General features: G+C 39.5%; 1 protein-coding gene across 9 annotated transcripts in view; it reads left to right on the top strand.

Moving 5' to 3' along the window:
- Window positions 1-27,664, top strand: part of Hydin (HYDIN axonemal central pair apparatus protein) — a 261,224-nt gene that overhangs the window by 102,153 nt on the left and 131,407 nt on the right. For 8 of the 9 annotated variants that reach the window (XM_048355151.1, XM_048355155.1, XM_048355153.1 and 5 more), the window contains 8 exons: window positions 763-881; window positions 5,784-6,007; window positions 8,975-9,042; window positions 10,537-10,772; window positions 12,834-12,934; window positions 15,333-15,468; window positions 18,243-18,407; window positions 19,586-19,738. In XM_048355151.1, the coding sequence (XP_048211108.1) occupies window positions 763-881; window positions 5,784-6,007; window positions 8,975-9,042; window positions 10,537-10,772; window positions 12,834-12,934; window positions 15,333-15,468; window positions 18,243-18,407; window positions 19,586-19,738 (1,202 nt within the window). Of the gene's footprint in view, window positions 1-762; window positions 882-5,783; window positions 6,008-8,974; window positions 9,043-10,536; window positions 10,773-12,833; window positions 12,935-15,332; window positions 15,469-18,242; window positions 18,408-19,585; window positions 19,739-27,664 lie in introns of those variants that run through there. The other variant, XM_048355157.1, reaches the window with a different exon arrangement.

Raw genomic sequence — 27,664 nt, 5'->3', positions numbered from 1 at the left:
AATTATTTGTAAGAAACTTCAGAATAATGTTAAAAATTGTGATTTTTTGTTTTCTTAATTATTTAATTGACACATAATGATTGTAAGTATGTGTGAGATTCTGATATTTTGATACACATAAATGACATGAAACGATCAAGTCAAAGAAAATAATATATCCATCACTTTACATACTAATCATTTCTTTGTGTTAGGAACTCTCAAAAGCTTCTCACTACTTTGAAATATACAATAAATTATTGTTAACTCCAAGTATTCCAGCACCTATTGTACTATTAAATATTAGAATTTAATCCCCTTTCTATCTGTGTTGGTGGGAGGAAGATAGTTGCTGGAGTTTGAATCCAGGACCTTGTGCATATGAGGCAGGCACTTTACCACTAAGCTACTAGCCCTATCTCTAGCTTCCTTTCTCACAACCCTTCCCAGCCTCCGATATATTCTATCCTCTGCTTTTATGAGGTCAACTATTTTATCTTCTGCATGTTATGGAGAGTATGCAGTGCTTTGTCTTTCAGTGTCTGGATGTTAAATTTTTAAAATCTTTTTGCTGCTAAAATGTCAGCCTAAATTGCAATATGGACCACTCCTTAAAAGTAAAAGAAAAGAAATTGGCAGTATTTCTTATTCTTGTTTCTAAAGGTGAGATCAACCTTCAGCATTGGTTACATTACAGTTTCCTCAATGTAGTAATCTTGATTGTTTACCTCAGTGACAGGTTGTGGATAATATGGAGTAATAACATCTGAATTGTTTCTGTAGGCCGAGAGATCCGCTTGCCTCTCCAAATCAGAGGCGAAGGAATAGGACCTAAGATTCACTTCAATTTTGAATTGCTAGACATTGGGAAAGTCTTCATTGGATCTGTTCATTGTTATGAGGTGAGCAGAATTGTTCACTGAAGCTCCTGACAGTACAGAGTAGCGTGTGTGTGTGTGTGTGTGTGTGTGTGTGTGTGTGTGTGTGTGCGCCTTGGCACTGTCCCTGAGCTATTTTTTGCTCAAGGCTAGTGCTCTACCACTTGAGCCATAACTACTTCTGGCATCTTGTGGCTAATCAGAGATAAGAATCTCAGGGACTTTCCTGAGCAGGCTGGCTTTGAACTGCAATCCTCAGATCTCAGCCTCCTGAGTAGCTAGGATTACAGGTCTGAGCCACTGATACCTTTATGTAATTAATGTTTCTATGTGATCAAAAAGGTGTACAGTCTTGTCCATTTGCCATTACTCATCCCCATCCAGGCCCCAAAATGCTGATTCCCCTCCTAGCTGTGCTGCAAGCACCAACTTCCCCACCCTTCACCAGCACCTTTGACTTTACTAAAAAGTATAAAAGCCATAATTTAAATTGGCTTTATTCTCCTCATTTGGTAGATTCTGAAGAGGAATACCATAAATACCTCTCCCCATCTGTTTAATGCTTGGTCTCTGACAACATAAATCCTACAGCTGAGAGAGAGGAGAGAGAACTTTTTACATTTTCTAGAATGTCCTAATGAGAAGAACTGTTTTCACACTTCAGAATTCTCTCCGAATGCCCTCATTGCCGACTCGAGTTTGAAAAAACTAATCATCAAGGTTTCTAAAAGAGACCTCCCTGCTTGGTCTTTCCAATTAACTAGAAATTGGAATTTTGCAAGATAGATTCATGTGGGTTCCTCAGGGTCAAAGCCACGCCAGTGTTCCCTCATGGCTAACTTTACATCTAGGACACATTTTTACACCAGACCTCACTGTAACAGTTGAGCCTTTGTTTTAGGATGTTCACATGTTATTTGTGTTTGTATTTTTACAGAAGTGATAAACACAATATTTTAATGAGTGTTAAGTAGCTGTCAGGTCCCATTTGTGTGCATGTCAGTGTATATGTAAGTATGTGTGCAATTTCTGATGCTTACAAAATGGCAAAAAATAAGTTCCATTATGTCTGTTTCACAGTGAGAAACATGAAACGTGTATGTTAACACTCTCAACAATATGGTCCAAGTGTGTGTGACAGAGCTGATGCCCTGCCATAGTTTTCACAGAAACCCTGCCGAGTGAGGAGTTGGTATAGTGTCTCCTATAACTCAGTAAGCTGAGGCCCCGAGAAGTTTAACTGTTAAGTAGAATGATGCCCAACAAAGTCCAGAGCCAAGCTTCAGCAAGTGTATTCCTCTTAACAGAGTATCTGGAACACCATAGGCTCTTTCCATATTCTGCTCAGCCACTCTGACTATGTGCCTAGTGGCACAATGAAATGTGGCCTTACCTATGTCCCTCTGGCAAAAAGGAAAAGAGCATACAGAAATGTCCGTGTGTGTGTGTGTGTGTGTGTGTGTGTGTGTGTGTGTATGAGGTGACATGGAAGGTAACTCATTGTACTGCCATCATTCATTATCCGTGTGGCTACAAGGGAAGAGAGAATGTCATCTGTCACTGTAGAAGAGGAAATGGGTTCGGGGATCAGCAAAACTGACAACCAGAAATGTGAAATAACTTGACCAAGTCACACGGCTTATAAATATTGAGAGCCCTGGGTTTCTGCCACCCTCTATCATGTTCTGGAACTAGAAGGACTTTTGTTGGCCTTTTAGTCTTTTAGGTTCTCAGCATCCCAGTCTTCTGCCCTACAACCAGCTCGACTCTTAGCCCATCCTACCCTGGTTGTGTATAGTGCCCTTCATCCCCATGTTCACTGGTGTATCTATGGCCTAAGTGACATGATGCAAAAGGTAAACAGAGATGTTAAGTCATGAGGAAGTAGAATAGAATAGGAACATACAATTTGAACAAAGAAATCAGATGTGTGACTCTGAAACAGAGATAAGAAATGTGCTGTATTGAAGAGTCTCTGTGGGGGAATATGTTCGTTTTGTTTGTTTTATACTGGTACTGAGCCTTGGACTCATGGCATGGTCCCTGTCCTTTAGCTTTTTCACTTAAGGCTGGTGTTTTGCTACTTGAGCCACACTTCTACTTTCGGTTTTTTGGGTGGTGGTTGTTTGGAGATAAGTGTCTCACTGATTTTCCTGTCTGGGATGGATTTGAACTCCGATCTTCATAGCCTCCAGAGTAGATGGAATTACAGGCATGAGCCACTATTCTCACTAACTGATACTCTAATAGTTTATCTTGAGTGAATAACCCCTTATATCTTACAGATAGATTATACTTTATGGATAGTCCATCAGATGAGGAGATTTCATTCTAATGTAGGCTGAATAAGATTTCCCTGAGTGAAATACTAACTTCTTACGGTGTAACACAAATCTACTTAAGGCCACCACTTCCCACCCTCCCAGGTTTTAACAGTGAAGCAAACCACAGCCAGCTAAGGTGTTCGATGAGGTGATGTATCAGATTGGACAGTTGGGAAAGCTGAACAGTGGCAGAGAAGGACATGGCAAAGTGCTTCTTATGGGGATATTTTGCACTCTCTGCAAATTTAAAGCTGATGCCTCGTTGCATCTCTCAATTTATGATATTACCTACTTGAGATGAATTTGAATAACTAGATCGCCCTTAGTCATTGCTGAGCTTAGCAGATACAGAAAGAATAAGCCATAACACCAAGAGTGTACTCTATCCCCTAATATAATCCAGAAGGAAAACAAATGGAAGGTGAAATTCTGTTAGAGTGTTCCCCTCTCCCAGGAATAAACCACAAGGGTAAGAGTATCACCAGAAGTCAAGAGGCCTTAGAATTTTGACCCCCAACTATTCACTGGATTCAGTATTCATAAGTAGTTATTCCTTTATCAGGGCTACAGTGGCATGTATGTTCTTGGAAATGGGGAAACTCATTCAGAAACTCTGAGTAAAATAATCCTGTTAACCAAAAACTAAAACAAACAAAAAGGCGACTTATGCGTATTTCCAGAAAGAACAAAGGGGCATTTGTGCCCACTAATGCCTTTAAGTGGCCTTGGAGTTAGCACTAATGCAATCTCAATCACTCCTTAAAACATGGGTAAAGTCTGTACCTATTTTTGCATGAGGTTATAAGTAACGGACACTGTCATTTATAAGCACTAATTGTCAAGAACTATTCTAAAAGTTACGTAAGTTGATGAACTTACTCTTAAACGATATGAGAAGTCAAGAATGTTGTCTGAAGTTAAATAGCTGATAGATCAAAAAGCTAAGATTTGAACCCAGGGAGTTTGGCTCCAGAGTCCCTGACCATAAACACTTTGCTTTAGAAAGATTCCTTTAAAAAGAAGCTTTCCAATGTACTCAGATAAGACACAGTGATAATGCAGGTACAACCACAGGAAGGGGATACAAAAGGATCATCAACAATAGAAGCTATGGTTTCACATGGCATGTTGAAAGTAATTACAACAGTGATATAACAGTCGTTTCCATAACATGGAGTTCATTTCACTTAGCATCATCTTATGCGTTCATAAGGGCATAGCTATTGGGCTATTGTGATCCTCTTCTATGACTAGCCTAAACCTGTGCTAATTATTCCCTATGAGGGAAACCATAGAGTCCATGAAAGGGAATACCAAAATCGAGAGACACAGGATAAAAAGACAAATGACTACAAAAGCAATACTTGCAAAACTGTTTGGTGTAACCCAACTGAGCAACTCATGGGGGGAGAGGGAAAGGGGGAGGAGGGTGGGGGAAATGAGGGAGGAGGTAACAAACAGTACAAGAAATGTATCCTATGCCTAACGTATGAAATTGTAACCTCTCTGTACATCAGTTTGACAATAAAATAAATAAATCAAAGGAAGCTTTCTTTTAAAAGGATGAAACACAATTCAGACTTCCAAGGATGTTAGAATAAGGAGCATGGGAAATAATCATAAAAAGACAAATCCTTTTGTATCTGCTTTGGTGCACTGGCTGTGTTCTCTCGACACAAGTAGCTGTCTCTTCTCCTGTAGAGGCCAGTGGCTCTGTCTCACTTATGCTCCTCTTGAGTGGCAACCAACCTTCAGGCAGACCCCCATTCCCTCGGTCCCCTAGATCTCTGCCTTCTGCATCAATGACAACAGCAGGCATCACATAGTAGGGGCTTCCTCTGGGATGGGCTCTGAATGTACCTCAGCTGATTTAACACAAACACCCTCAGTCCCCACTAAGATAGCTTTCCTCCCGTCTTCATCTCCCAGCCTCACTTTTCACCACTAATCTCAAAACAGGAATCTAAATGAGTTGGCTACCACTTCTTCTGTGTCCTTGCTCTCCCTGCATGGTTGTCTGCTGGATTCTGCCAAGGACCCACCACAACCACTCTCTTCTTCAAGGTTAGAAGTGACCTCTAGTGATAAATCAAAGTCTGAAACATTTTCTCAGTTTATTTCTCTGACCTCTGTTCACATCTGCCTTTTTCCTGAAAGCTTGCTCCCTTAGCTTCCAGCCTGTTCCATCACTCTCCAGCATGTTCCTGACATGCCTCGTGCCTTCCCACTAACATCTGTGCCCTTATAATTCTCTGTGCCCTTTGTCTGCAAGCATGGGTTACACAATTCTTGCTCTTCTATTCTGATTTTTTAAAAAATTAGCATGCAACTAAACCTCAATCTTCTTGTGTAGGAGAAATATTTACCTTGTTTTGATTACTGTAGAGGCAATATTTAAATATTCTTAAAGTTCTTTAGCCATAAATATAGTTAGAATAAGTCTTTATAGCATGAATATAATATAAATGTGAAAATTTTCCTTTGGTCCTAATCCCTGCATCTTATTCTGTGTTGATATGAAAGAATAAATACAGCCACATGTTTACATGCAAATTGATCACAGGTCCCTTGACTTTTCCATCTTTGTCTTTGGTTGATACAGGCAGTTATGTTCAACAAAGGCATCATTGATGCCCTCTTCAATGTGGTCCCTCCAACCTCAGCCTTGGGATCTTGCTTTGTTTTCAGTCCTAAAGAGGGCATCATCGAACCAAGTGGAGTCCAAGCTGTTCAGATCTCCTTCAGTTCTACCATCCTGGGGCACTTCGAAGAAGAGTTCCTGATTGATATCAATGGGGCACCAGAGCCTGTGAAACTTACCATTAAGTAAGGAATGATTAAGGTGGAAATTAACTGAAGTTTTCACCTATGGCTTTCTTGAGTTTTAGAACTAGATCATGTCCTGGATAGCCATAGCTGTCTTTGTTGAAATGAACACTTCAGCATAATGAGATATGTTAAATTTCCACTAATGTTTTCCTATTGAACAGGTGTGAATTATAATATGACTATAGATGCTATTGGGGGATCCGAATTGTCCGTAGGTTATAACCTTATAAAACAAGGATTAAAACACTAGTCTATAGTCACTCTCTGAACTAGAGTTTATGGAGAAGATAACTATAGTAGCAGCTGGTGGAAATCATCTTCTTGAGTAAGTTTTGATTATGATCACAGTTTCTCTACTGTTTCCTGTTTTGTTTTTATTTTAAGGAAACTCTTAAAATCATCTTACCCATAATGCTTTGAAGTATTGTAAGAGAGTCCATTTATCTTCAAACTCATCACCAGTTTCTAAAAGAAATAGACCTACCTGATTTTTTTTCTTCCTCACATTACATTTTCTAAAGATCAGCATTTCAGGTGTCTAAATATGAACTATAATTTTGAAACCCTGGTTAATATCCAGTATCACAAGTAAATGTGTAATTTCAAAGGCTGAAAATACATGTGCAATATATCATCAGTTTCTACCCCACATTATTGCTGATTTCACTCATTACTCAGAACTTTCTTAGACCTGTGCCTCAAGAAATGTCGACAAAGTTTATAGGTTATACAATTTTTATCTTTCTCTTTTATAACCAGATAGTCTGTTGTCAATACACATAATTTTGGCTGATAGGTCTTGAAAGGTTAGAACAAATATACTTTTGCTATTTCTGTTTGCCTTTCCAATCACATAATACAGCATTTAAAGTGGCTACATAAACAGCAATATAAAATTAATGTAATTTTAAATTTTTCCCCATTAGCAGTTTTTTCTCTCACAATTTTCTATGCAGTTTTGTAAAGTTTTAACCATAACATGCATATATACTTGTATTCAATTTGTTTTATTTAACATATCATAATAATTCAATTATAATTGATGTATATTAAATTATAATTTTAACAGATCACTGCACTGATGTGTACAAGTCTTGGCACACACTCTCCTAATATTCAGAATATCCCTGTTAGCATTCATATGACAATATCTAACTCCAGCTAGTATTCAGACACAGTTCTCTCAGTTATAAGGGCCTTTGAACAAATGTGATTTATCTCTGGTTCTTTCAACCTCTGAACTGATTTAATGACTGCTTTGTGCAATCCTGCGAGCTCCTTGTCTACTTTCTTTAGCCTTTATGCAGTTCACATGCTTTGTCATTGATTTGCTACTTTGGCCCCCTGAAAGCTTCTTTTCCAAACTAAGCATCTAATCTGTAGGCATGTTGGACTTCATGCTCAGCTGGATCCTAATTGCCTTGCTAAGTTCCAGCCATTGCTTTGGAAACCACTTCCAATCATGAGAACAGATAGTCATGAGGACATCTTTGAGAGCTGGAACTTGCTGCAGTGAGTCTTAGCCATGGCCACTCTTCTCAGGTTGTGACATCTTCATATCACCTAGACCTAGAGCAGCCAGAAGTATCACTAGAGTACCAATGCATTCCCTGTGGTATGACATGCCTATGTCACCAATTTCTGGACCTTGGTGAAGTAGGATAGTTCTACCTTAAGGCATTATCTGGCATCAGTGTGTCTACAACACTTAAAGCTTTGGTACATATATGTTCAGTTATTATCTTTGGTCTAGATATTTTAAAATATGTGAGATGTTTTTAAATATATGAGTTATTGCTCTAAAAGAAAACAAGAATACTTGATTATGGGGGGGTAGTCCTACTTTAATAGATTGTCACAACTTTCCTAACTTGAAAACAGCACAGATTAGTTTACTGTTCTGTAAATTAGAGGACCAACACAGCTTCATTGGAATAAAACCAAGGTGTTGGCAGAGCTAAGTTTTTTCCTGGAGGCTCTAGGGAGGGTCCATTGCCTAAACTTCACAGCATCTTGAGGCTATTTTCATTGGTTTCTTTCCTTCCTGCCTTCAAAGTAACTAAACCACTGGTTGAGTTTTTCTCACATTGCATTAATCATATCTCCTTTCCGGTCTCCTTCCTTTGTCACTCTTGTGAATATATTGGGCATACCATGATAGTACCAAATAATCTCACCATCGAAAATTCAGTCCATTAAAAATTCCAGCTGCCACCTTAATTCCCTTTTGCCATGTTGCTTAGCTTACTCCTAGGTTCTAAGGATTAAAATGTACACATCTTTTGGAACCATTATTCTACCTGCCACCTGAAGTAAACTAAAAACTGAAGAATCTACTATTTATTTAAGCTAGGACCATCTCTTCAAAATTGTCAATACTTCCACTAAGGGAAACCTAGATGAATATTTGGAGTACACAATCCTTCAAGGTCACTTAGTCTAGACTTCTCTTTTTCATACTGGAGGAAGAGAAGGTAATACTAACAAATATATGGCCAGTATCATAGCAAAGTGGTGTGGTAGGAATGAAATTATGAAAGCACAGAACAGATTGGCAGTATCATTAACAGTATCATTGATCATTGGCAGTATCATTGGCGTTTACTATATGTCAGGACCTGTAATTTTTATTTCTTGGTAAGTTAATAAATTTACATTATAGGTGACTTGTCCAAATTAATAACAATTTATATCATTGATTTGGTGAACTGTCCATTGTGCCTTTGCCTTGTTTGCTGGTAAGAATTGGGTCATAAGTTTTAACGACAGCATAATTTGTCAAAACCAGGGTTTGAGTTTTGAAAAATAATTTTGAGGACCACTATGAGAGGTCATCATCTCATAGCTTTCTAGAATGGATTTACTGCCAACTTATGGTATTTTAGTTGTACTCTCTTCTTAATTCCTGGTCATTATTTTTAACTCACTGGATATTCTCCCTACTCTTCCACTTTTGTGTTTCAGAGGCTGTGTCATTGGGCCTACCTTCCATTTTAATGTCCCTGCCCTGCACTTTGGGGATGTTTCCTATGGTGAGTACTTCTACTTTAAATGTAGAAATTAGAGAGGGATAGGTTTTTCTGACTCTGTATGGGAGATGGCATGTTTAGAAAGCCCCTCTCCTATTGTTCTCTTATAGGTAACAGTTAAGAGGGCCTACAATTGTTGCTTGCTTTCTCTGTGGAGTGGCATTTGGATATGAAAATAGTAGCTGTGTCCTGGGTACTGAGAGCTGTCAGGTCTAGCTGTCTTCCCTCTTCTCACAGTGAGACAACAGAAGCCTTATGCTTCACTCCATTAGTTGAACATTCTGCATTCTAATAAATGCAGTTCTCATTTGCCAGTCTGACAGCAAAACCACTGCCTCACAGAGATGCTCTCAAGTTTAAGGTAAATTCGGTATACTGGAAAACTGCCTCTGTAGCCAGCCATTCCTCCTGAATTTTCAAGAGTAACATTTCAAGAGAAGGTTGTTCAAGGTAGAGAAGCAAGGTTTACAACCAGTAGAAATAAAGACTGTGTTCTATGGCTATAGATAATTCTTCTTGCTCTGAAAGTGGTAGCAGATACAAAAACCACCTAGGGAATCAAAATTCAGAGCTCAGCTTATTGCTTGCCCAACACGGAGGATTCACATCTCATAAGAAAGGAACATGAATCTACCAGACTGAACACAGGAGGGCTGCATATAGCATGACTAAGTAGCTTTGTCTGAGAAAGGTGGAAGTCGGGGTTAGTCTCTACCTGGATGGTTAGCTTGTTCTAAAGCAGATCACTGAGTCTCTCTTGGCAGAGGCTATTATTTGATATTGTTTCATCAATATCAAATGGGCATGATCCTCTGATAGGTCCAGAGCAAATTCTATCACCTTTGGTAGGCTTTAGGTCACATAGTGGGCAAAAAACCACGTAAGTCTCTGCTTTCACACATGAACAAATAAATGAAAAATGGCAAGCACATGCAAAATCTGAAAGTAATATATACTTTGCAAGACAACTCAGCAATCTAACACTACAGGATCCCTCATTGAAAGAGGGTGAAAGTCAGGGGGCTTATTTTGTCATTTACTGTTTAGCCTGTGGCATAATATTCATTGGGTTTTCTTGGGGTGGGGAAATTGAACTCATGGCCTAGGCACTGTCCCTGAGCTTTTTGTTTTAGCTCAAATATAGTTATCTATCACTTTAAGCCACAGTGCCACTTCTAGTTTTCTGGTGGTTAGTCAGAGATAAGAATCTCACTGACGTTTCTGCCTGGGCTGGCTTTGAACCAGGTTCTTCAGCTCTCAGCCTCCTGAGTAGCTAGGATTACAGGCGTGAGCCTTGGCACCAGCTCCCAGCCATAATATTCATTAAGTGAGTGCATGAATGAATTCAATTGTTTACTGATGGGAAACAATATAGAGGGCAACTATTTGCGAGGACAATTTCATTGTTCACTTTTGGGGAGTTGCCAGAGAAGGTCAATGCCAAGGGAGGCTATTGGAGGAGGGCTTTTATTTCTCACTTCTTATTTAATTTTCTAGGGTTTCCTCATACCCTGATCTGTTCCCTGAATAATACATCTTTGATCCCTATGACCTATACATTGCGTATCCCTGGAGATGGCATTGGCCCAAAAAGCATTCCAAGTTTTGGACAGATCTCAGACAGCAGGAGACAGTCTTGGGCCAATGAAGAAACCCCCATAATAAAACCAAAGGAATTCACCATCTCTCCCAATCATGGCACCATTCGCCCCCAGGCGTTTGCTGCTATCAGGGTAAGTGCACAGCCTTCCAGCACACACAGCTTAAAGGCTGGATTTCCGGACAGCCTTTGAGACCACAGTGACTGTCCAGGGACATTGAGAATGAGTGCCTCTCAAATTGTGGGAAGTTGGACCTATGGGAAAAGAAACCAGATACAAATACACTGGACAGTGGATTTGCACTAATCTGGAGGGATTATCTTCACCACAACAGTGGCTTCTGGCTATTTCTGGTGGCCACTGTCTACAAGACAATATAGCCATTGGTACTCATACAAAAGTATAGAATGCATAATTTGATTTTTTTTCTCTTCAGACACAGACCCTTTTTTACCAATAAGTATCCAAATAATAGCCAGCTCACTGATATTTGTAAGATGAACCTGTGCTTCATAGTCAACACAAATGTGATGTTTTAATCAATGCTTTAAATTTAGGTTCACAGGAAGAGCAGTGAGGAGGTTGCTCATTCCCCAACCCATAGTCCCATGCTTGGTCAGAAATCAGGATAGTACAGTACCATGGTTATGGACTGTGGTGCCAACAGCAAAATTATTTCACAGTTAACTGGGAAGGGTTGATCTCATTTGCTTCTCCAGTGAAGTCTAGCAATATTGAGAGCTATTAAATTGAAATGACCTTATACTTTCTGGGAAAGAGAAGAGGTAAGACTTCATAGCTAAAGTTGGTCGTTTTCTCTTCAGGTTATTACCACTGAGGACGTAATCCAGCTCTTGTCTTATCCCCTACATTTGTTTTAAGTGGCTCTTAATATCTTACCTTGAATCTATTCATCCTAAATATCTTCTAGGGGTTTTTCATCTCTTCCATGGTTTTCTCCTTCCCTTAAGGGTTGATGATATTATATACCACTTCATCTTCTCAAGATTGCTGTCACATTTCTAGTTAAAAAAGTGCTACTTCAATCCATTTATTTCTTTTTTACTTAATAATGTTCAGCCTACATGGTATCTATCTTTGTCTTTACAGATAGCCTAGGAAGGATTTTTAAAGATATGCTATCTCTCTAGCAGCTTCTGCCAGAAACATTTGCCCCTTCTTCCTTCTAACCACAGTCCTGATACATAAATAAGAGGTTCCAGTCACACTGCAAGTCTCTGATTTTCTCCAAGTACAACAAGTTTTCTTTCCAAATCAATGACTTCATCTCTACTTTATTTTCTTGCATATTTCAAAAAGCTTTCTCCGAGCTACAATTTCCCCTCCTGATCTGCACTTCAGCCAGGTCTGTGTGGACTCCAATTTGCATCCAGTGATTCCCTCTGCAACCAAAAAGATTTTTAATTAGTACCCGATACATTATTTATAGAGAGAAAAGCCTTAATACATGCCAGCAGCTGTGTTCTAGACTAACAAGTACCTCTTCTAGTACAAATCATTTTAAAGCAATTAAAAGTGGAACAGGACTTTCCAAAATCTAAACATAAAGCTTGATAGCAACAAATAAAAGCATAGGTTAAAATGTTCTGGTTAGACAGTGTCCTCAGATGGACTTTTCTTTGGAACTTCCTGTTTTCTGATCTAATAATAAATACCGGGAAGGGAACAATTTGGGTAATAAACAACTGATTTCTTATGACACTTTTTGGATCCCATATGATTATTTTCATTTGTTTTGGTGTAAGAGAAATTTTGTTGTAGTGTTTTATCAGTATATTGAATTTTCATCACTCATATAGCCCTGAGGTATTAGGAAATAATTAAATTGTAATAATTAAAGTTTGTTTTATATTGCTCAGGCTTCATGGCCATTTTCCCTTTGTGTGGAAATATAACATCTATGGTTTCACGAAAAAAAAACACCAAAACTTGAGAAATGAGCAAACTTATTTACTAAAGTCACTTCATTTCTACCCTGGCCTATGACAACACTCAGTATGCCCTGACCCCACCATGTAATAACATGTTTAACTAAAAATGCATTATGTACACACCTATAAAACACTTGGAAACTGTACCCATGAGTGTTGGTGTTCCCCTAGCTTCTCTCTTCCCTGTACAAAGAGAGATTTAGCCTTTTAGAAGAGCAACTCCTTACCTTTTTCTTTCCAGGTGACATTATGCTCGAACACTGTGCAGAAATATGAGTTGGCATTGGTGGTAGATGTGGAGGGTGTTGGAGAAGAAGTGCTGGCACTCCTCATTACAGCCAGGTAGTCCTCACCTGTTTCTTCTGGAGTCCCCTCCCTCTGCCCCTCCAGCTCCTCCTCTGGGCCCTGTGTTGGGCTGCTTCCCAGAAGGCAGCTCGCCTGCTAGGCAGAGCATTCTGCCTTCCTGGGAAAGAAAACTGAAGTAGACATTCAAAGGACAAAGGTTTGGGACAGCAAATGTTTAGAAAAGCACCTTTGGTAACAGTAAGGAGTGTATATGTGCATGTGTGCACATGTGTGCATGCACTTGTAGTGCTCTCTGATGAATCTTTGAAGTATATAAGTTTTGGTAGGAAGAAGTGATGCAGTGCGGAAGGTTTTTCATGATAGTACTCCAAAGTCATGCAGCATGAATAGACTGCTCTCTGTCCTTCAGTGAAAGAACCATTTAGCCAATAGGTCCCTGGCTCCAGGGACAGGATCACTGTAATATAAACTACTAAGAACCATCTCCAACTTCTCTCTGTTTCTTTTCATAAGGAGTCAACAAAGGGGCTCTGGGGTCAAGGTAAACTCCTGACTTAACTATTCACTGACTTTTGTCTCCCTGATCCAGTTACTGTCTTTCTAAAGATGGTGATGAGAGAAGTGGTGATGGGGAGAGGGGAGTGGTCGCCTTCTAATGATGACATACTCCTAAATAAAATCACAGAGCCACATTCTTCCCAAAGCAAACAGTGTCCATATCGGAAACTTGGAAGTGTATGGATGAAATGTTGGGCACGGGAAAAAGTGAAAATGACTCAGTAAAACTAGTGAGGCTAATATGTGAATTTCTGGAATTCAGGTCTCTCATGAATCTTGGAAAGATATACATTAACAAAGGTACAGATGTGCTGGTAGGTGAGGAGATCACAACTGGCCCCATTTCACACTGTCGTGGGCTTGGATAAAAAACAAGTAACAACCTCAAAAGAACTTGAATCTGTGTTGCCTGGATCTACTTAGTATTTCTTCCAGACCTAAATCCTTTCTCATTTGATTAAAAAGAGCACAACCCCTCTGATCTGGTCCATTCTATAGACAAGTTTGCCTTTTTATCTAGTCTTGGATTTCTGTTCCATGCATGCTTATTTCAATGTGCTGCAAGCTCCTTTCCCTGTAGCTATCAATAGGACATTCTGGATTAAAAAATAATAATGATGATAAGTTCTAACTGGACTATGCATTTCCTACTAAAGCATGCTCTATGGTTATGATTCTCAGCCACAGGGTTTCAGGCAGCAAAAGATTAGCTTTGAGGAAGTCATTGGGTCAACTCGACAACTGCCATTCTAGCTAAAAATGGACAGTCCTCTTGTGTTCAATAACAGGCTTCATGTTAAAGCAAGTCCCTTTCATGTTATTACTTACGGTGTTATCTGCAGTCACTGCTCACTGACTCTCACCTGAAGAGATGCTTTGAGGATTTGCACCCCAAAGGGACTCTCTCAGCGAGACAGTATGACACCAGCCATACCCTCACCCCAGGTCCACCTCCTCTCACTGCACACTTAGATGGTGCTGGGTCATGCCCCCATTCACACTTTCTCTGGATTTCCCTGCCACCCTGAGAAACATAATAATGCCAATCAATCCCTAGAATGACCTTCAATTTACCTATGAGAGAAATCGGACCCCGAGGGAGAACAAAACTGGCCCAAAGTAGCAAAGGTTGTACTTTGTGAGGTCAGCATTGAACCTAGCTCTATTCAGAAGTCGCAAGTCTTCACCATTGCACCACATGCAGTAACAATGACATAGCGCAGGTCAGTCACTGAGAGCTACAGACACAAAATAAAACCCAACTCACCTAATAATAAACTAACTGCCAACATGGGATTCCATCTCCTCTAATCATTGTACACAACTCTCCTCTCCCCCACCCAACCCCCTTCATATTAGACCCACTGTCACAGTACCAGTTCTAGACTGAGCAGCTGCCCACGTTTACCTACCCAAGACAATTGTTCTCTATGGGAATTAGAATTAATTACTAGTGTATTTAGATGGTGTGATCTGTTGGTAGTCCTTAGGAGACTTTATGCTTGGCCAAAGCATAGCTAGTTAGGACCCCATGCAGGTGGTATTCTTCCTGTTTGTGGAAATAGGACCACAATCCCAAGGAACTTGCATCATGGGGACCCTTGGCCAGAGGAAGACCAAGCTGAAAAGCAATGAAAATATTCATCATTATCCACACAGACAGCTGTTTAAGGAATTCTGCTGGTACTTTTTTTCTGATTAGGAAAAAATAGTGACTATAGACTAAGATGTCACAGAGAAGATTTGAACATGATTAATGAAGTTATTAGAGAAAAACTACCATATGACAGTGACAAATATATGCACTTAAGGACTCTATTCTCTAAATGTAAGTAAGCTCTGTAATTTGAATTGTTTGATGGGCTCCTTTGAGCAGGTGTGTTGTACCTGCCCTCCAACTGGTTGATACAGAGGTGAATTTTGGGCGTTGCTTCTTAAAGTACCCCTATGAGAAGACAATCCAGCTTGTCAATAATGATGATCTCCCAGGATGTTACGAGGTCCTGCCTCAGGTGAGTGACTTTCTCCTTTGGTGTTCTCCCATTAGATTCCTTCCATGAAAACAAATATATATACAGCCTTCTGAAGAGTCACAGTTCTAAACACATGACCTTATGTAATTCTGATTTTTAACCCTTGAATAATCTAGGCATGGGGGCTATAAAACCACAGCTGGATTGCCATCTGCATGAGTGAGCAGCTGCAGGTATAAACAGTTGTTAATTTCCCAGGGAAATTGCCCTTGATAAAGAAGGAATAGTGTCAATTAAGCCAGCATGCAAAAGTGCACCTGCAAATAATTGCCTGTGAATTAACCAAGCATGGGAAATGAGCTGGGAGTTTTCATGTATGCCCATGGCTGTGATCCTAACAGAATCACCAAGATAGAGTACTGCAGTAGTTATAAATGGACTTGTTGGACCAGAAGGCCTAGAAGTAATACAGGAAGAGAAAGAAGGAATTATCTCTTAATGTCTTATGAAATGTGTCAGTCCACATGCCTCTCCACCTGTCTGAGTGGGTGACTAAACAGTTCACATATGGATAAGACTAGAATAATGGAAAGTTAATAACAATGTACAGTTTACCAAGAAAATACATTTAGTTTTAAAGTGTAATTGTATAAGTATGGTGATCTAATATAAATATATGCAAAAAAGTCATTGGGAGCTTTATATGGCTTCAAGTTCAATATGAGTTAAAAGAGCTTTGAAGGACCCAGAGAACCAAGGCAGGTTTAGATGCATCAGAGAAACACAGCTTTTATGGGAAATACATATTTTAATGGGAACTTGAAAAATGTGTCATGTTTGGAGTAACCAGAATGGGACTCATCATCTCCAAATGTTAGTCATAAGAGGAGCCATCTAGCCGGGTGCCAGTGGCTCAGGCCTGTAGTCCTAGCTACTCAGGAGGCTGAGATCTGAGGATCATGGTTCAAAGCCAGCCTGGGCAGGAAAGTCCGTGAGACTCTTATCTCCAATTAACCATGAAAAACTGGAAGTGATGCTGTGGCTCAAGTAGTAGAGCACTAGCCTTGAGCTGAAGAGCTCAGTTACAGCACCCAGACCCAGAGTGGTTTGGGTGCCATCTTACATTTAGCCTGCAAATGAGATTTAGCTGGGATAAAATGGCTACCTGTCTCTAGTGGAATGGCTCTTAGGTACAAAGGAAATTAGAATTGTGTGCTTCTCTGAAACAGAAGCAGGAAACAAGGGTCAAGTTTTAAGACAGGCCTAAAACACAGATGCTCCATAAGAGGACAGGCTGGCCATGCCTGGTACACTGGCATCTCTAGAACTCAGGGGCAGAGTCTGCATCTGAGATCCTAGAAGCAATTTCTGCACAACAGAGCTGGGATTCGAATAAGACACTTGCCTTGGGAGCAGAATTTTAAGGGAAGCTGGACACTCCATCACAGGGTGAATATGGTCAGAGTCCTTTATAGGCATGTATGTAAATGGAACAATGAAACCTATTGAAGTTGTTTTGGAGATATATAAGGGAGAATAACAAGGGTCAAGTTTGATCAGGATACTTTGTATGCATGCATGGAAATATCACAACGAAATCCCCCTTGTATAACTAATAGATGCTAATAAAATCCTTTTGTAAAAGATACATAATATCTTATGCAATATTCTAAAAGGTCAAAATTAATTTAAAACCCCAGTAGGAGCAAAATTCCCAACACTTGGATAAAGAGAGCATTGCCAGTTTTTACTTTTGCCTCAGGCCCCAGGGGCATGGCCAGAACAGTGTTGCACAGGGAGGTAGAGTGTGATTGGGCCATACTAGGCCAAACCAGAAAGATGGAATTCTTCCAAAGAGTAGAACCCACATGCTCTGTCATTCCCCCCCCCCCAAAAAAAAAACACTAAAGTTTTTAGAAGTATTTCTCAGAATTACCCAAACTTGACTGACTTGGGAACATTTTTTTAAGTAGTTGCACAAAAAGGTTTCAATTCCGTAAGTCAGATAATGAGGACAATGTCACCCTTCCATTGTTCTCTGCCTTTGGGATTTTTGAAACTTTATTCATTTGTTGTCGTTGTTGTTGTGTGAGAGCTTGTAATATGCCGCAGAACAGATGTCTGAGTCATTCATTCATTCATTCCTTGTGTATAAAAATGTATACTAAATATGTGCTTGGAAATTAGAAAGTGAACATCTAGAGAGCAGAGGCCGGGCTATGCCCTAACAACTCTCTAGCCATGGAGTAAAGACATGCTGATGGTTACAGTACTGTGAGTGCCCGCTGTGGGAAAGGGCCTCACAGTATACTCCCCAAGGGCAGAGGCCAAACTCCCACCCTAGATCTTTAGAGGTGCCTGGGGAAAATCCATGAAGGATGTGCCAGGGAAGGTTGAAGGAAACAGCATTCTAAGAGGAGGAACCAGAGTACATAAGATTGGAGGTGGGATGGAGCAACCTGTGCTCAGGAAGGTACGATAGGATAGCCTCTGCTAATGGAGTACAAAGGGGCAAGGTGATGGGGAATGAAGCATGATGTGAGGGGGACCAGGTTAGGAAGTTGGTGTGAAAGGCTGCTGACCTACTCTTATTCATGTGGTGGTAGATCCTTTCTACAAACTTCTGTGATAGGTAGGTACTTTGACTTTGGCTCCCACTTGACCTAACTCTTTTCTCATCACCAGGGCCTTTCTTAAAAATGAGGCATTCCTAAAGACTTGCACTAAGGAAAATTCTTATTTCAAGATATATGAATATGTCATTTGTTCTTTACCTTGAATGGCTTCCTTACCCTTGGCTTTTCTTTCTCCAGGTTTATGAGAACTCACCCACTATGCTGCTTTCCAGCCCTAGCCCCTGTGGGATCATCTCCCCCCATAGCACTGTACACATACCACTGACCTTGGAGACCCAGGCCATTGGAGAACACAGGTCCAAAGTTTATATCTCTGTGTTTGGGAGCCAGAACCCCCCTCTGGTGAGAGCCAATTTTCAGAGCCACAATTGAAATCACCATGCTTCTTATCAAGTATTTCTAGAGTCTTCCTTTCAGGAACATACCACAGTCACATACCCTGTAGTTATTTGTAGTTTTACATTTTCATTCTGCAATGATGAAATACCATGGTATTACATAAGGAATCTATTTGCAGGGACATTAAAGGTAGCAGGAGTTTACAGCAGTTGGTCTTGAACCTAACTCAAGTATTGAATTACACACTCACACACACACACACTCACACACACACCTTCATCTGTATATTACTTAACAAATGATATGAAAGGCTGAACTGAAGCCTAAATCTTGAATCTTAGAGGAGGTTATCCAACAGGCTCTGTTCCTAGACATTTGGTAAACTTAGAGATGGCTGATGTTAATCTACATTTGTTTGAAGTGATTCTGATTGTTTTCAGGGACAGGAGAATGTCCATTGGTCGTTTAAGGCCAATGAAATCATTTGTTCTAGTCCTGCCAAGGCAACCACAGGGAGGACTAGAAATTCAATATCTCTAAGAGATTTTTAAATAGCAAGATAAACATCAATACCAGCTAGCATCACAAGCCAAATGTTCCTTATAGAAAAAAGGTTCCCCACCTCTGGTAGCATTTTACTCTTAATTCTTCCCTAGAAGATACCATATATAAGTGGTCTGAAGCATCATTAGAAAGGCAGGTCCACCCCAAAATGTGCCTTCACATCTCCTCTGCTCACTGTAACACTACTACACCCACACAGATTCAGCTCATGAAGAGGGCAGACAATGTGCTATAAAAGACCAGGGCCCATCTTCTCTGGCAGACTTAGTGCCAAGTGGATTTCACAGCCCACCTGTACAGTTGTGTGCAGTACCCCTGCCACCACTAAAGTGACAGAACTAAGAATCAACCCTAACCCCATCTTCCATCTCTGAGTGTTGTTGAGGTAAGAGACCTTCATGGGACAGAGCAGCTCTCTTATTTTCCCATAGTGTGGGCTCAGGGGAAGATGACCATCCCTAGGGAGGAATTCCAGGCTAGATTCACAGGCCTACATGGCTATCCATGCATCCCTTTGACCACAGAGTGCCAGTAGGAACAATTCCCATAAGCATGACTTTATGCCCCTGCTAGCCATTTTCAGCTGATGCTATTTCTTCCTCTTGCCTGGAACACAGGTATGTCAGATAAAGAGCATTGGAGAAGGCCCAGTCATCTACATACATCCCCATCAAGTTGATTTTGGTGATATCTATGTCTTAAAGGACTCTACCAGGATCCTCAGCCTATCCAACCAGTCCTTCATTCCTGCATTCTTTCGGGCATACATGGTGAGTAAATTGTGGGCTGTCATGTGATGAAAACACATCTTTGTCTTATGGATTGTAAATGCAGTATGTCTCCGAAGTAAGCACAGAGACTTGTATGGTTAAACTGTATTAAACTGTTTCATCCCCACCCCAATTTCTTCTTATTGCACTCATTTTGTCAACTGAGAAACACAATGTGCATATCTTTTGGTAAGCAGATACCTTCAATATAATCTCAGGAGAAAAAATGCTTCACAGGAATTCAGTTCTTCCACTTAAGGTATCTAAGCCTGGTCTCCTGCCCTTTGAAATGTGTCTGTAAATGGCAGCATTTCCCTTAATTTGAATACTCATAACTACAAATTTGTTAGTATGTTTATTCTATTTTTATTTCCTCTTCTAGAGTATTTTAAGGTAGTGTAAGGATGTATGAAATACAAGATAGTATTTTCTAAAAGCAGGAATTAAAGGAAACAGCAAAGTAAAGACAGACACAAGGAGAAATGTGTTTTTGAAATGAGTCTCTCATTTCTGTGTACTTCATAATGACATTTAGACCTGTAAATCTCTTAAACTACAAGAACAACGGTATTATAGAGGGATGTGGAGGTGTTTATACAGTTTAGGAATTTCTGATCTAGTGATTCAAAGTACTCTTAAAGATTATTTTTTATAAATTTCAATATAAAGCTTTAACTAATTTAGCCCTCTTCCTGTCCCCAAATTGACATTTGAATAACAGTTAACATTTAGGTTCAGCATTTGTAGATTCTGAAGAATAAAGTATAAGTAATTTTATAAAAGTCACTATGAGAAGGATGAGATGATAGTTTTCTGTTGACTTATAACAGGAGGCCAGACATTGGTACCACTTATTATTATCATGATTTATTTTATTAGCACTTTACTCTTTCCTTATAAAGGCTGCAATTTCCAACACCCATGGTCCAACACATCCCCAATCTTGCTCCAGTGCCTTGTAGATCTTATGTAAAGAATTTGCTTACAAATGGTTAAAGAAAGGGCCTGTAGAGACCACATTTTCTCTAGTCTTCACCCAATTAGCTGATGGACAGGATGTGTTAGGTAGAAATAATGAGATATTATGTAGGAAATATTGCTTCCTGGAGTTGACAATAGATTGGAAAAGAGTCAGCATCTAAGGGTAGACACCACAGGGCCTTAGTGGGTGATAGAAGAAGGAAGAAGACAGGTAACCCAAGGCAGCTTAATTCACACCCAACACCAATTCCTTTTCATTCTCAAAGCTCTCCGATATTTCACTTTTTTTTTTTTTTTTTTTTTTTTGGCCAGTCCTGGGCCTTGGACTCAGGGCCTGAGCACTGTCCCTGGCTTCTTCCCGCTCAAGGCTAGCACTCTGCCACTTGAGCCACAGCGCCGCTTCTGGCCGTTTTTTTTTTTTGTATATGTGGTGCTGGGGAATCGAACCTAGGGCCTCGTGTATCCGAGGCAGGCACTCTTGCCACTAGGCTATATCCCCAGCCCCGAGATTTCACATTTTTTAAATTTAATTTTTATTATCCTTTAGTTGTACAAAGGGGTTTCAATTTGGTATGTCAACTTGTGAGTACAGTGCATCTTGATCATTGTCACTCACTTCATCTTTTTTTTTTTTCCATCTCTTTCAACCTCATCTATCCCTTTAATTTACCTAGTTCCATTTTGGCACATGTACATTGAATATTATGACTTCCTTCACCCACCCTTCCTCTCTCCATTTGTCTGCCTCCTTCTCTTTGGCCCCTATCCCAACATGTTCCAGCTTCCAGATTTCACTTTTTGTGGCAACTTTCGATATATGTCAGGAAAACAGAGTGAGGCTGGGAATGTGGCTTAGTGGTAGAGTGCTTGCTGGGTATGCATGAAGCCCTTAGTTCAATTCTTCTTTACCACATCAACAGAAAAGCCGGAAGTGGCAATGTGGCTCAAGTGGTAGAGTGCTAGCCCTGAGCAAAAGAAGCGCAGGGATAGTGCTCAGGCCCTGAGTTCAGAAAATGTATGAAGCTTACTAATGTAAACTGTGTCCTGAAGGACCCAATTGGCTTGTTAAAATAGGACATTTTTCTGCTCTACAAAGGTTTCGTGATTCCATCAGTTCCAAATATCCAAATGTGTGATATAAATGATCTACTATAGCATGTGATTTTTCTCTCCATCTGCTCTTGGAAAACCGATATTTATTGAGTTATAGCATGAAAGTAGTCAACTGTACTTCTCATGGGGCAAATGAAATTCCTTCCATGTTCCAGCTGGTATTTCCTAGTAAATACATATTGATGTTATAGAAGCTGAATTATCTTGGAAATTAGCTACTGTGGGAAGAAACTGGTATCCATTTCAACCTGATGTACCATACCAAGCTGTCTCACTCATTCTTCACAGTGATTATCAAGAATTAAGAAAAAAATTTCAGTTAGTAGTTGCTTGTGTCCTAAATAAGCTTTCTACAGGTAACAAGTGCTGAGTGATCTCTCTTCTTGCTGGCTGCCTGACAGAAGGGGTCATTCTCTTTCCTCTCTTGGCTGTCAATGAATGTCATCCCTCCCCAGATGCAGCCCCTGTGGTCAGCCATCTGCTACTCAGCTTCACATGTGGCCACCTATCATGGCAGCCACTGTGAGTAAGTTCTCTCTTGGCAAGGGAACTTGTCAAGCCAGAGTGGTCAGGAGGTGGGAAGCTGGAAACACCTTTCACAAAGATGTTGGGAAAACCAGTGACACAGAGCAGATTTGAACTTCAGAGAAAGAGAAGTTTGAGCATCACTGGCAAAACATTTTCTTTTCAAAACTGATACTTAGACCCCTTTCATCTAATATGAAGTGCAGAAACAGAGAGGGATTTATATACGTATATATTGTTCCATTAAAACTTCACTTATCCTGAGCATAAAATAACTTGATTCTCATAAGGAAGAGTACTCTGCCTGGCACAGTGGTGTCGCCTTTGCTTTGTAACATGGAGAACACCAGCTTTTCCTGCGAGTTGCCAGGGTGATGACTTATTTGGAACAATAGAGTGAGCTGCTTCTGGTTTGGATTGGTAAAACTACCCAAATGTGAGAACAGATTGTGAAAAGGCCCTTTGGGAAGCAAATGGGCTCTGCTTGTTCGCAGAGGGCTCTCTAGGGAAAGGAAATTCCTCAGCAGAAATGAGGTAAGAAGATGGCAGAGCCCTGAGGACCTCGGTGCTGGGCTGGAGTAGAGATGACTTCTTTTCATGGGTTTCTCTGGGTAGACAGAATCTGTCCATTGATCTGTACTTGTTTAGAAGTATCTGGAATCCTTTTATTCATCCTCCTGACTCTAGTTTGGCTTTGGCTACAGTTAGCTCAAAACCCTGCATTCTGAGGCCTGCTATCCCTGGGGTCACCTGGCACTGAGACACGTTTGCAGTGCCCTCTGCTCTGTGATACGGCTGTCAGGGAAGTCCTGAGTTTTCGCCTCTCCCTTCAGACCCTCAACCACTTGGTAATGTCCTTACTTCCTTAGGGAGTTGCTTTCTATATTTACTTGTTTATAAATCTGTCTCTTTTTAACTGACAATTGTCTCCACATTGAATTTTTAGTACCTTGTTGCAGGCTTGACAATTATTATGACATTAAATTCATTATGGCCAACATTTTATCTGGTTTTAATGAAGTAACTCAATCATCTCATTCTTGAGACTCATATTTTAGAATAGCTTCTTGCATTTAATCATAGAAATAGCTTGATTCTAGAGGGACAGGGACTGTGTATATTTAGCTTAATAATTGTATTATACTGTGTCTTGAATTCAGGATTTCACATCTGCTAGGCAAGAGCTCTTATCAGTTGGGCCATGGCTCCAGCCTTTAACATATTTTGCCACAGAAAAACGCAAGAGTTACACCAGGTACATTCTTTTGAATTTGTTGAAACTGGTCTCTGGCATTAATGGTTGCTGATAGAACAATTCTCTTCATCTGATTATTGTTCCTTTATGAATAAGTTGACTTTTTCTTACTAGTTGATATTAAGGTTGTCTTTTTATGCTTGATTTTAAATTTTTCTCTCTAATCCATCAGAAGGTTTCAGCCATAAATTCTGAAAAGTCATTTTAGCCATTATTCCTTCAGATTTGCTATTTCAAGAGGAAACACACACACATACGTATTTGTACTAGTACTAGTAGTTTTTTCTGTGTACTCTCCTACAAATCATTTTTATTTTATTTCTTATAAATATTTTACCTCTTCATCTTTCCTTTATGCATCCTTGATGATATGTTCTAATTTACAAATTTTGTCTTTGTCTTTAACAAATCTAGTTTATTGCAGCTATCTACACTTTCAGACTAATGTCATTGGCTGCATTTTGAAACTCTCAGATTTTGTAATTGGTTATTTGTAGGCACTTGTCCTTGATTCACATGTCACAGTCATTGTAATAGTCTTTTGTTTTATTATATATTACCCATTCTGCAGCTCTTTAAGGATCTCAGGTGCACTTCCTAGTCAATTTCAGTTTGTGCTATTAATTGCTCAAAAATGAATTAATTACCTGATTGTTTACAGCTGTTTGGAATTTCAAATTATAAATGAATCTGGCATGGAACATGTTTTTCTCCAATTCTCAGTGCTCACACCTTTCCTTTCTGGCAGTTTTACATTTGCCTTCACACTGATAGTGGTCACTAGTCCAGAATCAAGTCTTGAGCCTCTTTCTCCATGGAGACATTAAAGAGAGAAGTCTGGTTCAGTCACTGCATGGCCAGTGACTTGTCCTACAGTCTTTCTCTACCTCACTACCCCATGTTCACTCTCAGTAACATAAATGTATGCACTATACAACCTCAAGAACATTATACCTTTTTCAGATTTTTATAGTTGAATAAACAACGATGATTTTTCATGTCATTGGTCATGGTTTAAGTCCATGTAAAAATTATGACAAACTTGTTTTATTTACCAACAATTTTAATGGTTTTAGGTTTTATTGGAGTAGCTGTCAAACCTTCACCTATTTTTGCAGGAGTTGGTTTACTTATTGGTGGGGCTGTAGGGGAGCCTGCCTTATCTAGGAATGCTGGCCTTTGTTCCTTCCTGCAGGATCTATGGGGCAGCCTTTCTCCCTTGACCTTCCTTTACTGATTTCAGAATCTGGAAGCCTACTCGGTCTGTAGCTTCAGGCCTCTCATTGTTTCTTTTCCATTTGTGGTCCATATGATGTATCTCATTTTTAATACAATTATTCCTAGCTCTTTATTTTAAAAGTTTTTGGAGTGTTAGGTTGAACTCAGGGCCTTGTGCTCCTTAGACAGTCACTCTACCATTTAAGCCACCATCTTAGCTCCATTTTTTTTCAATATTTTATCACAGCTTTCTATATGTTAGAGTAAAAGATGCATTTTAAAGCTTGAAGTCATTGATTTGCTGTTATCCTTTTAACTACTTTATATAGTTCTTTATGTGTTAATACATGATTTCCTACAAAAGGATGGTGGAATGTGTTTTCAGTTGACATAGAGTAAGATTCTTGTATCTTTGTCTTTATCAAAAAAGTCCTTAAAAGAAACATGGGAATAAATCCAGGTACCTTTTTAGCCACTGAAGAAGCTGAGATCTGAGGATTGCAGCTGAAGCCAGACCGCACAGAAAAATCAATGAGACTTTTATCTCCAATTAACCAGCAAAAAGCCAGAAATGTGGAAGAGAACAACTAAAGGGGTGACATTGACCATGATGCATTATACTCATGATCTCACTTGTTGAATTGAAACCTCCTGTACAACTACTTAAAATAAAAAACATTTTTTAAAGAAGTATATTCTGGATGCCTATGGCTCACACCTGTAATCCTAGCTACTCAGGAGGCTGAGATCTGAGGATGGCACTTTGAAGCTAACCTGGGCAAGAAAGTCCATGAGACTCTTATCTCCAATTAAACACCAAAAAAGATTTAAGTGGAGCTATGGCTCAAGTGGTAGAGTGATAGCTTTGAGCACAAAAGCTCAGTGACAGAGCCTAGGCCTTGAGTTCAAGCCCTAGAACCAGCACAAAAGGAAGGAACGAAGGAACAAAGAAAGAGAGAAAGAAAGGAAGGAAGAAAGAAAGAAAGGAAGGAAGAAAGAAAGAAAGAAAGAAAGAAAGAAAGAAAGAAAGAAAGAAAGAAAAAGAAAGAAAGAAAATAATTATATAATGAGAATGTTGATAGGGGTGACATTGATCAAGATATATTGTATTCATATAAACTTTTTTTACATGGAAATTCCTTTATACAACTACTTAAAGATAACAAAAGAAAAAAGGGGGAAAAAGGGAAATATATACTAAGGTCTTCACTAATCAAAAAAAAAAAAACAAACAAAATACCCAGAAGTGGTGGTGTGGCTCAAGTGAGAAAGAGCTTGCCAGCCTTGAGCAGAAAAAGCAAAAGCCAAGCCAGAAAAAAAGGGCCAGAGAACTAGCACAAAATCATTCATTCATTCATTCATTCATTCATGGCCATCCCAAAGTGGATTAGGGTTCTTGCTGAGTCATCCCAAGTCACTCATTTAGTGACAAGAGGATGTCAGTGAGTAACATCAAGAGACTTCCAGAAGCAAATGTTTGTGACTGACAGAGAACTAGGAGCTGCTTTCCCTCCACCCCACCTGAGACCTTTGTTCACTTTGGTAAATCTAAATGTGTAACCCAGAAGACAGATTCCTGAGGCCAAATTGATTATAAAGCAGAGTGAAAGAAGGGAAGGTATTGATTGGACCTTAGTTAACATGATGGGTCAGCACCTTCCGAGAATTTAGAGTGACAGCTCTACTGGCCGACTATGATTAGTTTGAAAATAAGCTAAAGTCAAAATGAAAGGAGGGGATTTGGTTCCCTTGTCACTTCTAGGAAGTTGTTCAGAAAAAAAAAATAAATGAAAAATATCATAGCGTTGGGTTTTTTTGCATGCCTTGCAAGCCTATCTATCTCCATTCTGCCTGTCCCAGATTTTAATTAATTAGTTGTAATGAATTGTTTTTCCTATTAATTGTTATTCCAATATACAGTTAGTGCCTGTTATCACAAAAGTTTAAGACGAAACTGTCTTCTTAAGGTCAAATGTGGGAGTTTTTTTTTCTCTCTTTTTAATCCTATCTTCCTTCCTGCATGAAAATTTATAACTTCTTTCCCTAAACCAGCAGCATCATTGACCCAACTCAGATCACTTTTATGAGTTGGCCACTGCTGTCATTACAACTAAATCACTTACTTGCCTATTTCATGCCCTACTGGTAGTTAGTCATAATTCAACATTAATCCAGTACAAAATGAAATACTTTTATACAATGATAAACAAGAAATAAATGACGTGGCATGGTGTGCAGCTTTATTAAGAATATGAAACCTCAATACATATCCATCAATACAACATAATGTCTGTAAGAGAGAACATCATAATCTTCCTTAGTCCTATTTACTTTGCATTGTCACAAGTAAAAGAACAGACACCGGATAGACATATATTATATGGTAGGACCTCCTATATGATGGCACTTGGTGTATGGATTTTTAAATGTCAGTTGCCATGGAATTATTATGTGCAACATTAAGGTGAATGCTTTAGAAGAAAAACATTTCTCTGGAGTGATAACACATTAAACTTGGACGCATCTAGGAAGGAAGGACAGTATTATCTGAGAGCAGATGTGTCAGATCCTATGTATAGTTATCTTACCTATGATAGTCATTCAATGAAGGGTTATTCGTTATGAGTCCTGAGGTGTTATATATTGTACCATTAAATAAGACTGTTGTATTCAGTCAGATCTAGAATGAGGTCCAAATTCTGCATATACTAACTAGGAATGTTACTTAATCTTTTAGAGCTTTTAGTTCCTTCTCTTTAAATGTAGTGATGATAATGATACCTAGAGGGGCTAGGGAAGAGCGTCTGCCTGGCGAGCACAAGGCCCCGAGTTTG

The sequence above is a fragment of the Perognathus longimembris genome, chromosome 10, assembly GCF_023159225.1.
Source record: "Perognathus longimembris pacificus isolate PPM17 chromosome 10, ASM2315922v1, whole genome shotgun sequence".
Taxonomy (NCBI): Eukaryota; Metazoa; Chordata; class Mammalia; order Rodentia; family Heteromyidae; genus Perognathus; species Perognathus longimembris.
Note: the sequence above shows the minus strand (reverse complement) of the source record. Positions and strands in the feature narration are given on the sequence as shown.